This window comes from Populus trichocarpa, chromosome 14 (genome assembly GCF_000002775.5).
Source record: "Populus trichocarpa isolate Nisqually-1 chromosome 14, P.trichocarpa_v4.1, whole genome shotgun sequence".
In the NCBI taxonomy this organism is placed as follows: Eukaryota; Viridiplantae; Streptophyta; class Magnoliopsida; order Malpighiales; family Salicaceae; genus Populus; species Populus trichocarpa.
Window position 1 is genome coordinate 5886498 of NC_037298.2, and position 20790 is coordinate 5907287.

The 20790-nt window shown below is 30.4% G+C and overlaps 2 protein-coding genes across 2 annotated transcripts; both read left to right on the plus strand.

Moving 5' to 3' along the window:
- Positions 1-3282: 3282 nt before the first annotated feature.
- LOC7492733 (probable WRKY transcription factor 43) lies at positions 3283-5736 on the plus strand. Its single transcript, XM_002320124.4, has 2 exons — positions 3283-3842; positions 5335-5736. The coding sequence occupies exons 1-2, from the start codon at positions 3451-3453 to the stop codon at positions 5510-5512; spliced, it is 570 nt and encodes a 189-aa protein (XP_002320160.2). The 5' UTR covers positions 3283-3450; the 3' UTR covers positions 5513-5736.
- Positions 5737-10232: 4496 nt separating this feature from the next.
- Positions 10233-11930, plus strand: LOC7492734 (late embryogenesis abundant protein Lea14-A). Its single transcript, XM_002320125.2, has 2 exons — positions 10233-10715; positions 11590-11930. The coding sequence occupies exons 1-2, from the start codon at positions 10510-10512 to the stop codon at positions 11837-11839; spliced, it is 456 nt and encodes a 151-aa protein (XP_002320161.1). The 5' UTR covers positions 10233-10509; the 3' UTR covers positions 11840-11930.
- The last annotated feature ends 8860 nt before the right edge of the window (positions 11931-20790 follow it).

The window sequence follows — 20790 nt, forward strand, 5'->3', positions numbered from 1 at the left end:
CAATTCTCAACAAATCAAACGGCTAAATGATAAATCATGAAGAAAAAAAAAGTAACCACAAAAAAGGATTTAAAATAAAAAAAAACAATTAAAAGAATAAAATAAAATAAATAAATAAATTAGAAAGTAATTATAAATTTTTAATTGGAGGGTTAAACTGAAAATTAAAAATAACTTCAATAAAAAGACCAAAAAAATTAAAAAGAATGAGGATTAAAATGGAAAAAACAATATACCATAAATTTGGATTGAATAATGAAATTGAAAATTAATTAAACTTTTACAAAATGATCAAGGAAAAAAATATAAACTAAAAGAATAAGGACTAAATTGAAAAACAATAATATATGATAAATTGAGAATAAAGGATGAAAATGAAAACAAATTAATAAGACTTTTACAAAATGGCTGAAGTTAAAATATCAACATCGAAGAGGACCAACTTGTAATTTTCAATAGAGGAGAGAAAAGAAGAAAAAAAAAAGCTTTATTGTCGATAAAACTGCCCCACCACTGCTAACACGTGCAACACCAACAGAAAAAGGATGCAGCGAAGCTTCCAACAACACGGTGAAATGATATTTTTTGCCACTGGGAGATGCCACAACTTTTTAAATTAAAATATTAAGTAATCCCTATTAAAAAATTAAATTTCCCTTGATGAACTTGATAATAATAATTAAAAAAAAACTAGAGTGAAAAGACCAAAAAGCTCTTGAATACAAGATTTAATTTTGTTGACTTGAAAAGTAAACTTGTCATTTTATTATATTTTAAAAAATAAAAAGATATATATACTCTCGTGTGCTAGTTTTAAAAGCTTTGAATGTGAGGGTAATTAGATCATTTTAATATATTTAAAAAAAATAAAAGAAACTCTTATATCTTTGGTCAATCCTTTAATAACTAAGAAGTCTTGTGAAAAGAACGAAATACCTCAACACCAAGTCTTTTAAATTTACCTTATGTTATAGTATTTTTGTTATATAGTATTGTGGTTTTAAAATCCTATAAAAATAGCAAAAGAATTACATTCTCAAATGGTTGATAACCTAGAAGTACGATTTTCACGTGGAAGAAAAATAAACAAAACTCTTGGGTTCACCAACCTATATATGGAGTGTGGAATGATTTGTAAGTTTTATTCATTAATTATTGTTTTTATATATATTATGTATATTGTTTAGCTCATTAATTATAATTGATTCTTATTGTTGCAATTTAGAATTTTATTTTTTATTGTCAACATTATTATTATTTCTTGCAAGCGTAATAATGAATTGTAGGCTTTCCAAACAGCTTCCATTTAATATTTAATTACTATTGATGAGATTGAAACGAGTAAAGAAGCTAACTAAGTTAGTGGTTTGCAACGACTTGAAAATAATAGGAGTTCACTTTAAATTAATTTGCAGTTTAATAAAAATATATGAGCAACTTATTTGGTTCTTAAGAACATTATTTCAGATGGATCTAACTATTCTCAATATAGTGATGCAATCAAGTTGCTAATGTCATTTAATTTTTCAATCATCTTACATATAGTGAAGAATGTTATGAGAATTACCGATGTGTTTTAACAAGACTTTGTAAAAACAATTCGGTAATAGATGAGTATTACTATCGAGTTTATATATTTACAGCTACCATTGATCAATAATTGCAGAACAAAATAATAGATTCGGTGAGCACATAACCAAACTTTTTATGTTGAACGTCACTTTGAATCCTAAAAATACCTACAAATTATTTAGTGTTGAAGATATATGCATGTTTATTGATAAGTTATATCTCAAAGATTTTTCTAGCCAAGAAAATATTCCTTCTAGTTGCAGTATTATAAGCTTTATACACCTAATCATCCGGTGTTAAGGAATTTGTCATCGATTGTTGATTGGTTGAAAAGTTTCATTGGCACGTTACTTGTATGTTGACAATAGGTATAATCTTTAAGGTACTTTTGCTTCTAAAATGTTTTGTTTTGTTCATAGGCATGCTTGTCCTTCTTCAAATACTTGATGTTGTTGGTGTACAAAAGCATGCATGTCTTGCTCAGAGTTTTGGGAAAAAGGTAGGCTTGTTTTTTCACGGTCTATATCCTCTGCTTGGGTTGCACCAATGATTCTGGCGTAAGGTTTTTATGTTCTTATACTCTTAACATGACACAGAAAATTGCCAGTTTCAGCTTGAATATTGGCATTGATACAGCAGACTAGCTCATTTGAATACCCTTCTGTGGAACTAAAAGAAATTCCTAGCGTTTTAGATGGCTCCGGTGTTCTAAGTTTTTGGTGTTTTTTCTTGGATTTTAAATGCCATCTATTCTCAGCATGGATACTGCCCTGCTATTCTGCAACAAGAGCTCTTTATGTATCATGTGTTGGTCCACTTTTCGAGAGTGATTTTCTCTTTATGAAGAACACACACTTAACTCTTGAATGGATATGTATTGGTTTTACCAGTCAATAAGATAGTTGGCGAGTCCTTGCTAGGTGAACTAATCAGGACTAATTACAAGTGTTTTCTTTTATACAGGACTAATTAAGAATGTTAAGCATGTAGGCTTCGGGAGTCAAATATATTTATTTGTTGAATGGGCTGAGCCACAGCAAATGGGTTGTATACTTTGCATATCATCATATAACAATGAGTCACGGCAAGAGGGACCTCGGATATGCAAAATTCCTGAGGTTACCTCCCACAGTCCATCTGACGAAACCAGAAAAGAGACCTCCAAATTCTTCCTTCTTAATTATTCTAGAGAAACTTCAGAGTTAAACAAAGAATAGTCTCCCATCCATTATAAAATAACCTGATGTTTGATTTTTATTAAGGGCTAAACACCCACTAGGCAAGTCTTAATATAATCCAACTGGGGCAATCAAATAGGCCCTGTTGTTTTATCTTGTCTACTAGCAAAAGCTGAAATGGAATATATATATATATATATTTCTGTTCGCGGCACTAAGAAATTGCAGGTGCAAACCAGTACCAATTCAAAAAATGCGTTGAAGATTGGTTGGTAAGCAGTGCCGTATCCATTAACTTGGAGGGAAATTTCAACATGTGTCTCAAATGAGGTATTTTGATTTGGTTAATGATACATAGGTACGTAGCAGTCCATGTATATATATCATGCATGCTAGCTATATTGCTTTGGAGATAACGATATGCATAAGTTGGGCACGTCTCCCCTTTTACTTGAGGGCAGTTGAACAGAAGTAGGTGAGCTGCAGTTGGCTTTACCCATGGCTACAAGAGATGGAATTGAGACTGAGACGGACTCTCCTTTCAAAACCTAGCAAACCATCTTCATCTCTCTATTTGTAGGTCTGTCCAACCTCTTCTCACCTTCCCAGGTTTCCACTACCTTTATCTTGACCCCTTATATATATTCAATCTTACGTACATCCTCAGTTCTTCTCTAATCATTATCTCTGTAGCCCCACAATGGAAGGCCAAGAAGCCCCACCACCACCACCACCATCACTACCACAATTTCCATCCCAAAACCCTCCCTATCTCTTCACGCCCTCACTGCTCCTATCCTCCTCATTGCACCCTTCTGTAATTGAGCCTCAAAGCCTTCCAGATATTGATTGGGTTGGCCTTCTCTCTGGCCAATCCGGGCTCGGCGAGAATAGGCCTTTCATGGACAGTGCTTCTATGGTAGCTGAAAATGGAGCTGAGGAAGAAAAGGATAAGAAGAAAGGTGGAAGAATGAAAAAGACAACCCGGCCAAGATTTGCTTTTCAAACTAGAAGTGCAGACGATGTTCTTGATGATGGATATCGGTGGAGGAAATATGGGCAAAAGGCAGTGAAGAACAGCAAATACCCCAGGTTTGCTTGTAATTAACTTAATTAAACTTCTAATAATCATTCTAAAACAACAAAAAAAAAAACAAAAAATCCTTGCATCATCTAACGTTGCATGGTGTGCATTTTTAGATGTTATACGTATACCCAATTACAAATTAGTCCGAAACTCCGAATTTATATTTTTGATGAGCGATGTCATTGGAATTTCATCTTTCTTTTCTTTCCTTCTTTTTTTTTAAAAAAAAAATATAAAAATAAATAAGAGTTGATAGTTTGTTGATTGCCTAATTAATAGTCGTAGGCGACTAGAGCCTAGACATCCTTCTCTTTTTTCAGCTAGTTAAAACTATATGCATCCTTCTCGAGAATTCACCTGTAATCAACACGATTAAATAATTAAAATCATATATAAATTACTGTATTTATATTTAATGTATCTATATATGTAGATTTATAAGGGGTTTCTTTTCTTATGTTTTGCCATAAAAATCTAGCTAAGGGTTAGGAATATTCGGAAAGAAAAGCAACCACGATCGGCAGCGAGAAGGATCTGTAACATCATATATAAATTACTGTATTTAATATTGTCGCGAATTGTGAATCACATGATATATATCTGTGAATTACTATATATGTTTTATTGTTCATTTTTCCAATAACATCATATAGCTATACGCATGCGCATCCTATTGCTTTTCGGATCTTTATCTTTCCATGCACGATATTTTGATTAATTTCTTTGTAGGAGGATTTAATTATGAGCTACAAACTTCGATGAGAAGAACAGAGATTTAAATGTGGACAGTAATATTTTAGTTAATTGATACTATTACTCTCAAGATTATAACAGATGAACATTAGATTTATAATTGAAGCAAAGAAACAAAAAAAAAAGTATTTTGCTTAATTAATTAATGAGACTACTGCAACCTATATATATTTACAACTATATATATATTTCTTTGAAATATAAAAATCCAAACGAGTCACTCCGTGTGCTTTTATCTGTTTAGTAATTAGTTGTTTTGGTAATTGAGGAGGTGCATATACTCCTTCTTTGAAGTTCTATATAAGTTTGAATCTCGGGACCCATATCCAGGAGAATTTAATAAATTCTACAAAAAAAAAAAAAAAACATTGTTTGATATGGGGATACATCCTTAAAATCATTCAATTTTTTTTTAAAATTCGACTAACGTATAACTATTTGAAAATATCAACCATTTATCTCGAATTGAAAAAAAAATTATACCATGGCGAAGTCATGTGGACCAAAATATTTTGAATGATTAATGCGTGAATATTCCCATTATTACTATATATTGAATGTATATTACAATTATTATAGATTTATTTAATGTAGCAAGTGGTTTTATCTTATGGTCTTGCACTATTCATTTTACAAATCTTGGGCATAATGTAGAGTGCATAATTAATTTTTGTCCCTCCTTCAACTATTATTTTTTTGCGAAATAATTCTTACCCCGGCACTTTGATTTCATTTTGCGCAAAGGAGTTACTATCGGTGTACACATCATACATGCAACGTGAAGAAACAAGTGCAAAGGTTATCCAAGGACACGAGCATAGTCGTCACGACTTATGAAGGAATTCATAATCATCCATGTGAGAAAATGATGGAAACCCTAACTCCTCTTCTCAAGCAGATGCAGTTCCTTGCTAGGTTTTAACTTCTTCAGCTTTTCTACACTTTCAAGAACAAATCAAGCAGACCTCCTGTTCTTGACCATCTTATATATAGTAGTATACTTGTTGTACTTATGCATGTTTTCGAGGTTGACTTTGTGTGAATAGACCAAAATCAGTGTTTATATCTAATGTAAAACTAATAAACTATATTGTGTGTTAATTTCTTTTTTCATTTTAATTTTATAATTAGATCAAGTTAGTTACCGAGCAAGTTTTTATACATCAAGTTTAAGTCTACTTTTCTGTATATTTATATATATATAATAAACGCTATTCTTATCAAAATAAAACATTTATAAAAGTTTTGGTTCATTTAAGATGTAGATAATTAAAAAGAAATCGAGTATATTTTCTTAACGTAAAATAAGCTCGATAATATTAAGATGTGTTAAAGAACTAATTCAACACAATAATTTAAGCTGTTAGGTAAAGTTTCCAGATATGATTTATATTATTCTTTAATAAGATGTAACTCAACTCTATGGCATCGATGCTTTTATTTTCTCAAAAGATCTGAAGTCTGAATTTATTCTTTATGTGTGTATATAAATTAAGCTTTATAAGCTTTGAGGTATTTGAAATTGTGATGTATGATATTTTTAAAATCTAAAGGGGTGAAAAAAACACTTTAGCAATCCAATATAAAATTATATTTTTGCTTTTTTAAAAACAAACTAAATAGATATAGCTATTAAATGTAATATAGTCTTTTCACGGGGTCCATAAGTTATTACCATATTTATAAGGGATGCATCGATCTTTTTGCATTTTTTATGCACAATAAAATGACTAGATTGTCTTTGAAATAAAAAAAAATTAAAACTAATGTCCGAGGGTGTTTTTGCATTTTTAGTTTTATGCATACTAAAATGACTAAATTGCCTTTAAAAAGTAAAATTTTATTCACTTATGGTCAAGGGTGTTTTGATATTTTCACTATTTGTTTTTACTTCAAACTTGTTCTCATTTTTTTATTGCTATTTGTTTTGTTTGAAATAATTTCTGTAATTGATTTTTTACGTTCATCTTCCAATTTTTTTCCTATCAAATTTTTTTCCTTATTTTTTTATTTTTTTTTTACTTTGAAAATTTTTTTAAGTTGATATTTTTTTTCTGGTTTTATCCTCCAACATTTAATTGGTTGAGATTTGATCTTTTTGATTAAGCTAAAAAATTTATTTGATCCACGGTGAAGTATAGGTAAAATTTGTTAGTATATGCTAAATAATTTGGATGATTAACATTGATACTATTTTTTTTTCTATAGAAACATAATCAATACTAGCTTTTAACAACACTTAGATGTACCAAAAAGGAACGGATAGAGAGACTCATTCATTTGAATAAGGTTATATAAACAAACAAGAAAAATGACATAAAAAATCATTCGGTACGATAAGTGACAGTACCATATGATATCCTTCCTCGTCTGTCAAATAAGTTTTTAAGGTAAGCCGGTGAGCTTCCACTTCTATAATCTGTACTGCCCTTTCTTGTTGTAAGCCGGTGAGCTTCCACTTCTGTACTGACCTTTCTTTTTCATCATTACCCAACACATGTAAAAAATCATGTGATACTTTCTTACCTTAACACGCTTCATCATTTATTCTGTCCGTATAGACCTTGAATAATATAATTAGGACCTTAGATTGGACCGACCAAGTCACCTAGAGTTGCACCCACATATTGTAAGAACTTGGAAGCCTTTGAAATCGCCGGAAGAATAGCAAAAAGGGAGGTTTACTTTCAGTTTCTAAAAGGATCGAGTTATTAATTAACCATCGTTGATTCATTTACAAGTAAACCGGAGAGCTTCCTCTTTCTTTCTCCTTGCCGAAATCGAGAGGTGTTGCAACATTTACTAAAGAAGGCTCGTTATGCTTTCCTTAAAGTTTCTTCACGTTAGCTAGCGTTGCCTATTCTTTTCAGTTTTTTTTTCTTTTTTTTTTTTGAAAAAATCGAAGCATGGTGAAGGCTTTTAGTTATGGCTCAAAGATTCTAATTAGGACATATGATGCCGTCACTTGATTTGGAATGGAATCACGCATTACCTTTTAGAACACAACGGACGTGATACTGGTTATATGTTACGGTGTCGTTCTCAGAAAATGTTTGGAATGTGGTTGATAGTGTTTTTTTAAATTTTAAAATTAAATTTTTTTAAAATTAAATTTTTTATATTTTATATCGTTTTAATGACTAATATTAAAAATAATTTTTAAAAAATAAATAAATATATTATTTTAATACATTTAAAAAAAAACACTTTAAATTATAATCACTATTTAAAAAAAAATTATAATATTGTCCGAGTTTGGAATTCAAACGGGTTGAGTAATAAATTTTTTCTGCTTTGAAAAGTATCTCTAACTAAAACCTCCCACGTTATTTTTAGAATAATTAATTACTAGACAATGCATCCCCCCACTAAGTTTAGAATTCCAAGTTAATTTTGAACATATATATATATATATATATATATATATATATATATATATAATTGTATTTTTTGATATCATGAAATTTGTTTATTGAAAAATGAAAAAAAATAATATTTGTATTTTATACAATAAATTAAGATGTATTAATTATTAAACCCAAAAATATATATGAATGCTAATTAAACACTAAAGTTGAAAGTTAACTTTTCAAGCAATAGATACAAATATAAATATTTTAATTCTGTAATTCTTTTCATTTTATATAATACCTTGAAAGTTTACTATCGTTGCTAGGTATATTATTATTGTTCTTATAAATATATAATATTTATATAACTAATATATCTTAAATTTAACATGAAAAATAAATAAATTACAATAATCAATTGAAAGTATAATCCAAAATACTTATTACGATTTAAAAATATATAAACCACACAATTTAAAAAATGAGAAATGATATTTATTATTATTTAAATAAGAGAGTGGATATTAATTAAAAATCAATTTAAAAAATAATAAAAATTTAAAAAAAAAAAAAAAAGGTGGGAGAGCAAGGGATGCCTGGAAGGCTAGGCTCATGCACATGATTCTCTCTTTGTTTTGTATTTTTTATTGAATGGGCAAAAGACACATGGTCGCCTATTGTGTTTTTTTTTTTATTGCAATTGATCGGACAACACTACATTTGCCAATGTCGATATTGTGTCATCCATGCATTGTCATCCTTTTCCGTCACCAGAAGTGGGTTACAAGTTTTTTGACCTTAAAAAATCAATTTTTAAATTATTGTTCACCAAAAAAACACTCTAAAATTTCTTGAACTTCAATAAATCAATTTCAAATCTTAAAACACTCTTTAATCACTTTAAAAGCAAGAAAAATATTAGAATAAAAAAAAATTAGAGGCCCTAGTCTATTTTTTTTTCAACATTTTCGTCATCTTTATTAAATTTCATTTTTCAAGATGAATCTATTAACATAAATATTGATTTTTTTTTTGTAGTTAGAATTTGGATGAATAAATCTTTTTTCCTTGTTGTTCTCAATGGCTTTCTCTCTCATTTCTCAACTACAAGTAACTAAAATATAAATAAAATAAAATTTAGAATTGAAAAGTATAATCATAAGAGAATATAGACCAAATTTGCAATAAAAAAAATAAATGGACCAAACTGTAATTTTTTTGCTTCTTCTAAATTGTATAGATGAAAAGGGGCTCTATTTAATTTTATTTATGTTAATTTTGATCTTTATTTTTCTTAATATTTTTAACAATAACCTAGAATTTTATTTGGTAAAACTAATTTTTCATTTAACATCGATATTTTATGTGACATCTCGCATATTAGAGAGTACGTAATTTGAAACAAATTTCAAAATATAAAACTATATATGACAAAATAATTTTTGAAGGCCAAATTAAGATAAAATAAAGTTCAATGACTAAAAGGGAAGGAACCAAAAAATTGAGGGACAAAGAAAAGGAAAAAATTACACAATAATAAGTGATATAAATAATAAAATGAGAGGGGATGAACAATGCACTACGTCCGACTTGTTTGTTTTGATATATTAAGTGATAAGCCTATTGAATATAATATGGCATTGCTTAATGCATAAAAAATGTCTACATGTAACATATTTATTTGTTCCATATTTGAGGGGGCCGTTCAACGCATCTTGTATATATATCCATACATGGGATGAATAAGCTATATTTTAATAGCATTAATTTAGTTACTGTTTTAAAATAAAAAATTGAGAATAGTTGAAATTAATATATAGAAATAATATTTTATATTTGTCAATATATTTAGAGATTATCGGGAAAACAAATGTATTTCTATATATATTATTTTTTTCATTCCTAATTAAACATATTTCTACCCATTCTATATTTATCCTTTCTCTGCCTGTGACGATGTCCAAACGACATGATTCACATGCACATCCTGCAAATTCTCTGCATTAAAGTTATGGCCATTCTTAATTGAGATCCAAACAAAATGCTGAGCGAACCCTCAATTTAGTCCCTAAAATATACCCATTCTTAATTGAGATCCAAACAACACCTTGGATTAGTTAGGTCATTTTCTTAGGGCTTAGTAATATTTTTATAAAAGGTGTCTTAAAAAGAAGAGTTCTGATATAAAATTAGTGAGAATACACGGAATGACCCAATCGGGAATTTTAAAAGGGTCTTGGATGTGATTGATGAATTGTTTTGTTTTAGAACTCAAATGATTATTTAAGTAATATGTCAAAGGCTAATTCGAGGCTTCTCCTAAAATCCTCGTATAAGGAAAAGGCAAGCACAGATCTGGACACACGGGGATACCCACTAGCTACACACGTGGCCTCACCCATGTCGCCGACGAGACACGCAGCAACCACGTCGAGATAAGCATTTCCTACTATATAAACGCAAGAGAGAAGCAAGGGAAGGGAAAATCATCATTTCATACGAAAACGAGGAAATAAACAAAAGCTCTTAACTAATCAATCGTATTCTCAGTTTTCTTGCAATCACAAAAATGTCGGAGTTGCTATGCAAGGCCAAGCAGTTTTTGGTAGAGAAGGTGGCTAATGTCAAGACCCCGGAGGCTACCGTCACCGACGTGGATCTTGAAGGCGTGCACCGTGACAGCATAGACTACGGTGCAAAGGTGTCTGTCGATAACCCTTATGAAGCTGCGATCCCTATTTGCGAGATTTCTTACGTTCTCAAAAGTGATGGCAGGTCCGTAATTTCAAATGTTTCGTTGCATGGTCCCAACAGATTTATCCTTTCATTGAAAAAGTACTGTAATTTAGTTTTGTTTTTCAACTGACAGTTTAAGCTTCTGCGTAATTCTTGATATATTTTTTTCATCTTGGATTACTTTTTATCTAAAATGAGTGCAATATTGTTCAAAGATCGATCATGTGAGAGATCTGTACAAAACTATTGGATTGCGTAATTTGTTGAATATCGGGTTGAGATTAATTACTCATTGCCAAATGTTCAGTGTCGTTAATATATTAACTCAAGAAGATGCATGATGATGCGGAATAGCTCTTAATCATTGAAATTACTTACATTTTTCAAAAGGAAGTGCGATTCTTATATATATATAAAAAAAAAAAAAGGCAAGAAAGAAAGAAAGGCAAGGGAGACATGATTTCTATCTTCTTACAATGCATGGAAGGGCATCTAATTTTAAATACATGGGTAAATCTCGAAAAATCCTTTGATTATGAAGAATTCCCCTACTGGATGATATTCCCAAGAAAATTGAGTGGCTTTTAAATTGATGTATAATTTTCTTGTGTGAATGGTTATTTATCTAATAAAAATGTGTTTGAGAATGTGTTACGTAATAGTTATGATTTAAAGTATTTTTTATTTAAAAATATATTAAATAATATTTTTTTATTTTTTAAAAATTATTTTTAATATTAATACATCAGAACAATCTAAAAATATAGAAAAAAAATTATTTTTTTTATGAAATATAATTTTAACCACGTTACTGAACACATCCTAAATTATCGTACTGCATGTATGAAAAATTTATAAATGTGGATTTTTATTTTATTTTTACATGATTTGTCCATTTGAATGTTTGGATCAGGGTGATCGCATCAGGGACAATACCAGACCCTGGCTCGCTGAAAGCTAAAGACACAACAATCTTAGATGTGCCAGTGAAGGTGCCACACAGTGTACTGGTGAGCTTGGTGAAGGACATTGGTAGAGACTGGGACATAGACTACGAGTTGGAAATAGGTCTCACAATTGACCTCCCTATCGTCGGCAATTTCACCATTCCTCTCTCCTGGAAGGGTGAAGTCAAGCTGCCTACCCTCTCCGATCTGTTCTAATTCTCTCCTTTATGTTGGGTCTCGATCTGTTTTACGACTATATATGCTAAAACAAAAATAAAAGGAAATGTGTTTTAATTTGTTTCGTTCAGGTCCATGATTTTTCTTTCCGTGCTAACTGTTAGAAATTATTTACTTTCAACTCATCTCTTGAGATTCGAATATCATCGACCATAACATAAGAAGCCGACTCAATTGAAGTGGATATCGAGTCCGTTTGTTAACAAGGTTTTGTTTGTGTTTTATTTAAAACGGAGATGCAATCTGTTTGGTTAATAATAAAACACAGTTTGTTGTCTGTGGATCTCACATAAATTTACGTTCGAAACGCAAGAAAAAAAAACAGCAAAATGTTGCTTCTTGTACACTGTTCATGCTAATTAATTAGCATGAACAGTGTAGCATACTCTATTCACGCAGTGTAGCCTAGCTACATTGTTTCGGTCCGATCGGTTCCGGTTCAAAACTTTAAATGCATTGAACCAGGTCCGACCCAGTAAAATAAAAAATAAAAATTATTTTTTATTTTTTAATTGTGTTTTATTTAAAAAACTAGTATTTAACATTATTCAATGACCCATTGTCAGATGCATTTCATACGTGATGGAATTGTAGATAGTTTAATGGAACAATAAAAAATATTTTATATAAAATATTATTTATTTCATGATGTAATAATAATATTTAAATTAAAAACCATCAATATTAATATATATTTTTTAAAATTATTTTATAACCTCAATTTCAAAAGCATTATTAACCAAACACATTAAACTACTTTTTGTTCAAATTCAATTTCAACCACAGTTTTAACCAAAACACCTATTTTTTCAAACCAACCTCAACTAAAAGTACTTTTTATAAAACAACTTTTTTCAAACCACAACCACAACAGCTACCGCAATACCAAACACATTCGAAGACGAAAATGCGTTCGAAGTTGTGGATGCCTCTCGACCGTATTTGTCACAATTATCGTCTTCACTGTTTTCCGTGTCGAGGAGTCGAGAACCTACGCTATCATCTAATATAACTGATTATAACTATCTAGTAGGTATCAGTGATAAGAGATTGAAATTAAGAGACTTGTTTTTTTTTATTTCAAATTCAAACCCTATAGTTACCAATATAATGGTCACTAGAGGCTTATATGGTCGTTAATTTTAGAACCCATGAGATTAGTTGAAGTGCGTACATGCTGGCTCAGACATCCACGTTAATAAATATATATATATATATATATATATATATATATATATATATATATATATATATATATATATATATATATATATATATATATATCTGACTTAGATACTAAACTAGAGCAAGTCAACGGTACCAATCCTAAGCCAGGCCGGGTCCCTGATTGCTGATTTGCCAGTTAAAACTTAAAAGTCCCTGAGCAGCATAAATCAAGTATAGTAACAGTACTAGATATATTGTCCGGCAACACTATCAACTATTTTTATTTAAAATATACTTGTTTTTGTTTTTTTAAATATTCAAATAACAATATCAACTAAATAACCTAGGAAATTGAATTTGTTTTGTGAAGATTTAATCCGGGATGTTTTTTAAACACTTAGAGAAACCCTTGCAAAGTTAAAACAATCAAATCACTAACCTTAACCTTTAATTAACTAAATTTATAAGGGATGAATTGAGAAAAAAAAACAGTTACCGGAAAAAAAAGACTGAAAAAAAGAAAAAATAAAGTTAATCACTATTTCCATCCAGAGTGTTTGAAGAAACAATGCACAGTGAAAATGGCATGGGAATCATTTTTTTTTTTTTTTTTTTGCAATTGCAATTGTAGTCTCCACGACCCTCTACTATGTGTCCCAATGGTTGTTGAACTAGAAATGGACCTGGCTATGCTAGCCAGGGCCCAACGAACCATGCGGTTGAATGATACTGTGGATATCATCTCAGAAGATCTCTTCATAGTGATCAATCAGTGTTGTATGCCTATTGTGACACCGGAAGCGAGCGCGAATGGGATTCAAACTGCATCAGAATTTAGAAACTGGGTGGTTACTTTTTCTTTCTTTTGGTGAAATTGGTTGTTTACTTTAATTTTAGCCATGATCATTAGCCCATGGTCTATGAGAACTTCCTCTCGATAACTTGCCATGCAGAGGAGTATTTAAGAAGTACTTTTAAGCCCAGCAATACGCTCGCCAGGCTAAAATGGGTCCATAATTGACCTATTAAAAAAAAAGATTGCAAATGCTCAGCCCAAACACTTACACCAAGAGTAAAATTATTACGGATTACAATAGTATAATATTTTCATAACTCCAAATTATTATGTAAACATCCCTTATTGGCTACGCCCTTTCAACCTATAGCCATATGGGCGAACGCGAGCAGGTAAGGCCACTAGCCCCGGCTGCGGACCGCCAGAGCAGCGACGAAGAAGGAGCTTCTCGACACCATAAGAAACGAAGTAGAAAATGCTGTGTATTCATCGCGGCCATATTTGTTATACTAGTCGTAGCGATCGTTGTTATGCGTTTCACTGCCTTTCGTGTCAACGACCCGATCATCAAAATGAACGGTGTTACGGTCACTCAGCTAGAGCTAACCAGTGGCACAATTCCTAAGCCAGGTTTGAACATGTCCCTAATTGCAGAATATGTATCAGTATAAAAAATCCCAACCTAGCATCATTCAAGTACAGTAACACTACCACAACTCTATTACCATGGCCAGATGGTTGGTGAGGCTAGAAACGGACCGGACCATGCCAGGGCCCGACGGACCATGAGAATGAATGTTACCGTGGACATCATCCCAGACAGGATCATTTGAGACCCAAATTTGAATGCTGATTTTATCTCTGGGCTATTGTCCATGACCACCTACACAAGAGTTCCAGGAAGGATGAAAATAGTGACTGCCAAGAGGAATATTGTTGTGAAGAATGATTGCTTCTTTCTTTATACATAGCGTAGATGTTTGATTGTAGGAGACATAGTGGATTGTGATCCATCCATATTTATCTTCCTATATGTGAAATATGATCTCAATTTTTTTTTTGTTCGTTTCCTTTTCTCCAACCTGTGATTCAATCGATTGGAATTGAAGTGATTTTTGAGCTCTTTGATATTGAACTGTCTACTCCCGGGGTGAAACTTACAACTAATAAACATGGAATTTTTAAAAAAATTGCTTCAGTTTAATCGCGTTAGTTAGTTCCTTAATGATGCCGGTTCTTAAGAAATGAGAAATGGAAGTGTTGTTGTTTTTCGAGTAAATTATAATTTAGTCTTTATATTTTTCTTTTTAATTTTGTATGCTAGGTCTCATGATTAGAAACAAAGGATACCTAGAAGAAAAAAAACAATTACATTGCCAAGAAAAAACAATAAAAAAAACTAGATTCCAAATAAATATGAAAATATAAGAATTGGGATTGATTTTTTAAAAAAATCAAAGGAATTAAGTATTATTTCATTAAAAATATAGATCAAATTAATAATAACTTACTCTATTTTTCTTACCAGAGTTATAAAATAATTTCTTGATTTCGTTGACTTGGCTACTCAAATAGTGGCAAGGTGTTGTTCTTCTTTCCTTTTGTTTTCGTGGGAAGAACAAGCCAGGCACATGACCTGTGTTAGGACAATTTTTCGTGGAGGTAATTTGAAAGAGCGCAAGAGGCACCGGAAAATTCCAATCACTATATAAACTAAGTTAATAATCCATTTACCTTATTGGACAACAGAGCTGCAAAAGCAGTGGCGAGACCTCTTGCCATTAATCCATGTTACTCATTTTGTTCTTGAAAGAGGGCAAAGGGCGCTAAAAATGTTAATTGAATATGTTACTCTTTTTAATTGTTTTTATGCGTTTTGGATACTGAGCTAACTCAAGGACCAGCTTGAAAAAAAAAATTATATAATGGAACAAAATGCAAAATTATTTTGGTTATTGGAGACTGACAGGTCCAATTTATTAACAGACCATGACAAATTATAGACAAGTTGGGGGGTCTATAGTTAGTGTGAACGCTTGAATGCTAGTTTAAGCATGCAAAGTTTGAAAACAATACGCTGCAAGGAACGTGGAAGCAATAATTTTGCAATATAAAAAGAATTATATTAATTTAATTCAATAACTTAAATTTTTAGATTTGATAATTTTGTAATATGATGCCAGAGTCTTATTAATTAAATAATCATGAATTTAAATTTTATTTTATTTAATAAAAATTAAATATAAAATAACGTGAGTATGTAAATTTTAAATAAAAAAATCTTTCACTTAATAAGATAATATATTAGAAAATATTATAAACTATATATTATGAAATTACTATATTCTTGTTAATTAAATAATTACAAGTTTAAATTTTATCTATTTTATTTGATAAAAATTAAATATAATATAATATAAATTTATAAGATAATATATTAAAAAATATTATAAATTATATATTAAGAACTTACTGATAATTTAAGCTATTGATTCAGAAAAATATGTCCATTTTCCTATGACCCATCAAATTTGTTGGCTTGTTAAACTATCAAATCACGTAATGAATGAGTGCAGCAACGGCAAAAATATTCCATTTCATGTCATTTAAGAAGTGGACCATTTTGCGATGATGACAATGGAAATAATAGTACCCCCCAAGTAAAATCGGAGGCTATCTTGTAGACCAGTACTCGACGAGTTAGTTTTTTAACCTTAGTATTATATTTTGTTTTTGTATTTTAAATTATTTTTTATATTTTAAAGTTATTTTAAAATATTAATATTTTCAAAAAATAAAAAATATATTATTATTATTATATATTTATAAATAAAAAAATACTTTAAAAAAAAAAACTACAAATTTCCTCCGCAAACATCAGTTCGTCCTTGGAGTGTCTGCTCCCGTTAAACTACGACGGATCTGACTTCTCTTTCTAGGGCTTAGCCCCCCCTTTGTAGTGGGGGTGAGATAAAAGTAAAAGCATTTGCATGGAATTCAAAAGTTTATCTAGCGATTAAATCAGAAATTCTTGTCTTAACAATATGTGATTAGTACTGTTAATAGGTTATCTGTTAATTATAATGTCAGATCTAATAATAAAAAATGGGTGCTATATTTTTAAAATCTTGAGATCAGACCTTAATTTTTTTTTTTAAATATATTAAACAAATATGGAGCATGTGATTAGTACTCTTGAATTTTTTTTAAGAAAAATACTTAAACATAAATTAGAGGCGAACAAGTTCACAAAGAAAGCAACAAAATGATGTTAAGGAATATATAAGCTGTTATTTAAAAAAAAGCAATGCATGAGCTATTGGTAACTTCTTCTTGTCGGTTTCATGCCATAATTTTTTATTTAATTATTATTAGATCAGACTCCAAATCTAACTTAAAAAATAACTCAAGTTATTAGACTAAGTAAAATCTATCATGATATTGTTTCGAGTTTTTTTTTTAAAAAAAATTGATCTTGATCTACTTAGTTTTAAATTTAATCAGATCATGAATTAACTTGTTAAACAATCTAAAGTTAACTAGTTTAATATTAAAATAAATTTAAATTAAAACATGACATGATTAATATTTTTATTACTAATGTGGTGAATAAGTTTGTGATAGTAGCTGTTTTTTAAATTGATTTTTACTTATAAATATATCAAAATAATTTTTTATTTTTAATATCAGTATAAAAAATAATTAATAAATAAATAAATCTTAATAAATTTTTATTTAAACCGCAGTCCTAAACATGTAATTAATATACTTATCAATCCATCAAGCATGTAAATTTCTCAGACAAAATATATTTTAATAACTTTTTTTAAATGGTTAGTCCTAGTCCTGATTACTTTTAATGTTCACGTCTTGGATCCTAAATTCGAGGTATCCGGTCCTCCTCTCCCCGTAGATGTAGACTTTTGGCCTTGTGTTTTTAACTTTATATTGGCCCCGACAGGGCATTAGAAAAGTGTTGGGTTTTGCAGCGGCTACAAGAGGGCATTGAAATTTTTCGGCGTGGGAAAATCAGTCCGAAATAAAATAGGTGGAATAACTTATAAGACCTTCTTCTTTTCCTTTTTTTTTTATCCTAGACTTGGTTTGCACGTGTTGAGCTGGGAAGTCCGTCAAACACATCATACACGTGATAACAAGTTTTTTGAAAAGGTGGAAGTTTAATTATTTTTTTCTCATCTGCATTACTATTTTTTTTTTCACTTGTAGATTCAATTGATTGAACTTCACAACTCAACGTTGTTGAGTTATAATTAAATCCCCTACGTGGATGTGGAATCCTTCCACATGATAGAAATGAAGAGTGTATCATTATAACAAAAAATTAAAAGCCCTTGCTAAAAAAAACTTGTTAAACATATAGGTAGGGGTGAGATTATCTTTTTTATAGGATATATTCAGTATTGAAAAAATAATTAGGGATAACATGGTTCGTTCATGTTTTTTAAGGTACAATATAAATATTGATTTGCCATAAATTTTCAAGCTTTGAGTTGGGGGTTTCGTTTGTCTTTTTTTTAAAAAAAACAGCGAAGATATAATAATGTCCTTGTAGAGGGGAAAAAATATGCATGTGTTGAGGGCTTCACTGTCGTTTTCTTTTATTGAAACAGTTCCAATACAAAATTACTCTTAGATTTCAACAAAAATAAAGTTGCATATAATGGTGTTTTCGTTGTTTGGCACTTGAATTTGACATGGCTATCAAACTCAAGGCACCTGAATTTAACAGCTAATCACATCCACAGTAATGTGGATCTAGCATGTTTGTCATATTTAAAATACTTGAATCTAGAGAACTATAAAGTCTAACATGAATATTAAAACGTTTATAAATTTAATTTCTAACTGTTATTACAATAACTATTTATATTTTTTACGAATTGGCCCGTAGCAACACGCGAATTATCTATCTAGTTTTTTTCTATTACTCGAGGATGGTATGAAAATGCAATGAAGTAAAATAGGATAACCATATGGTCATTTTTTTTTGTTGTAATTGGATCCATATAATTAGTCCCTCGCTATGTACTTTTGATTAGTGTAATTTTTACATGAAAACTATTTTATTTTTAAATTCTATTCGGGCATTTTTCAAACAAAAACACAGGAGTGAGAACTTCCGGGCTGCTTGCTTAGTGTACACTCTGTCGTTGCATATGGGCTTTGCTTAGAAACCAGTGACCATGGAAAACTTGAGAAGAGATCCACTTGGCCGAAACGCTCTCGCTTCTCTTTCACATGGGGATCAGCATGACAAGGTGCCACCATTTCCGCATGAGATAAGCTGGCATGTTGGGTCAAAGACCGAATATTTAAATCCCTCCTTTCCCGTTCTGATAGATAGCGGCTCCGAGAGCGGGGAAAGGAAAATCCACAGACCTTTCTGGCTTTTTTAATTGTTGAAAGGTTCCTGGAGGCTTCCAGGTTCTTGCTTATCATAGATTTCATTGCTTCCAATACCGGCGATCACAGTTGGTGGGGAGTGCGAGACGGCGTCGCACTGGACTTTGGAAATGGGCGGTATGGGAATATAAAACTAAGGGAAAAGGACAACAGGGCTTTAAGACCAATTGTAACGGAGAGTTGAATATTAAAATATTTGTCATTCTCGAAACAGCATTAAGAGTTCGGTTCCAGGACAGAATTAAAAAAAGTTAGTTCAGCGAGTAGATCTGCTTAACGTGATCTCACGCAATTTGACTTTTGAACTGGATAGTGCCGCGCTAGTGGTGGGGCGAGCTAAGTTTTACTCAACATAAAAAAAATAATGTTAATGCGATCCAAACATTTATAAAATAGATAAAAAGTTTAAGCCTACTTAATTGTATTTAATAATTTTAATTAATTTAAATAATATAAATATATAAACTGACAAAAAAATAACAATATAAAATAAATTGGCTAGAACTCATCCGAGTTAACATGCCAAATCTACAATCTGGTTATGCTATCGAGATAGCCCCGTCAAAAATAACATGAATAAAACTATGAAATTCAATTATTAAACAATCTAATGTTGAAATGTAAAACTAAAAAAAAAAATACAAAAAAAAATATAAGTTAACTTGGGTTAATCTGTTAACCTTGCAACCATATGATAACCCATTGGAAAGGAAATTAAAAAGGAAAAACAAGAAGAATAATTCCCGATAAATCAAATATTGAATGATGAAATTATAAAATAATAATTAAAAAAAGACCTAAAACGGACTAAAGTTAACTCATGTTAACTTTCAAAACTTTTGACCTTGGTCAAGAGCTCAGGACTAACCTCATATAAAGCAAATTCTAAAAAATAACGAAACAAACTTCTAAATCAATAAAATGTTGAGTAAAACATAATAAAATATCCAAAACAAAAGAAATAACAATTAAAACAACGAGAGTAAATATAATATAAAAATAATTTTAAATAAAATATCGAGGGATGAAATTTGATAAGAAAAATGATATAAAAAGATTTTAAATCAATTAGGAAAATGATAAGAAAACAACAATAAAAAGAACAAGATCGAATTTGATATAAAAATTAAATGACACCGAATAATGAAGGATGAGATAGAAGAAAAAAAATCAATAAACTAAGATAAAAATAAAATAAAATAGCAATTAAAAGAATGAGAACCAAATTTGATACAAAAAACAAAAAAAAATACCTTTATTTTTTTGGCGAGGAGAAGAAAAAAGTTCACTAGAGCTCAACCATTGCGCCACCGTGTAAACACATTAAATCATAAAAAAGATGACAACCAAACGCTTCCAACGCAGCCATAAAAGGTGATGGCAGTGTTTGAAGGTGGGATAACGCCTCACACGACGCCATAAGAGCGTATATGGTATCTACTCGCTAGCATCTGCGTTGCACATACCAATCACTTTTTATTTTTAATTAATATTCATATTTATCAAAAGATCAAATCGTTCCCGATTAACCTGATAATAACTA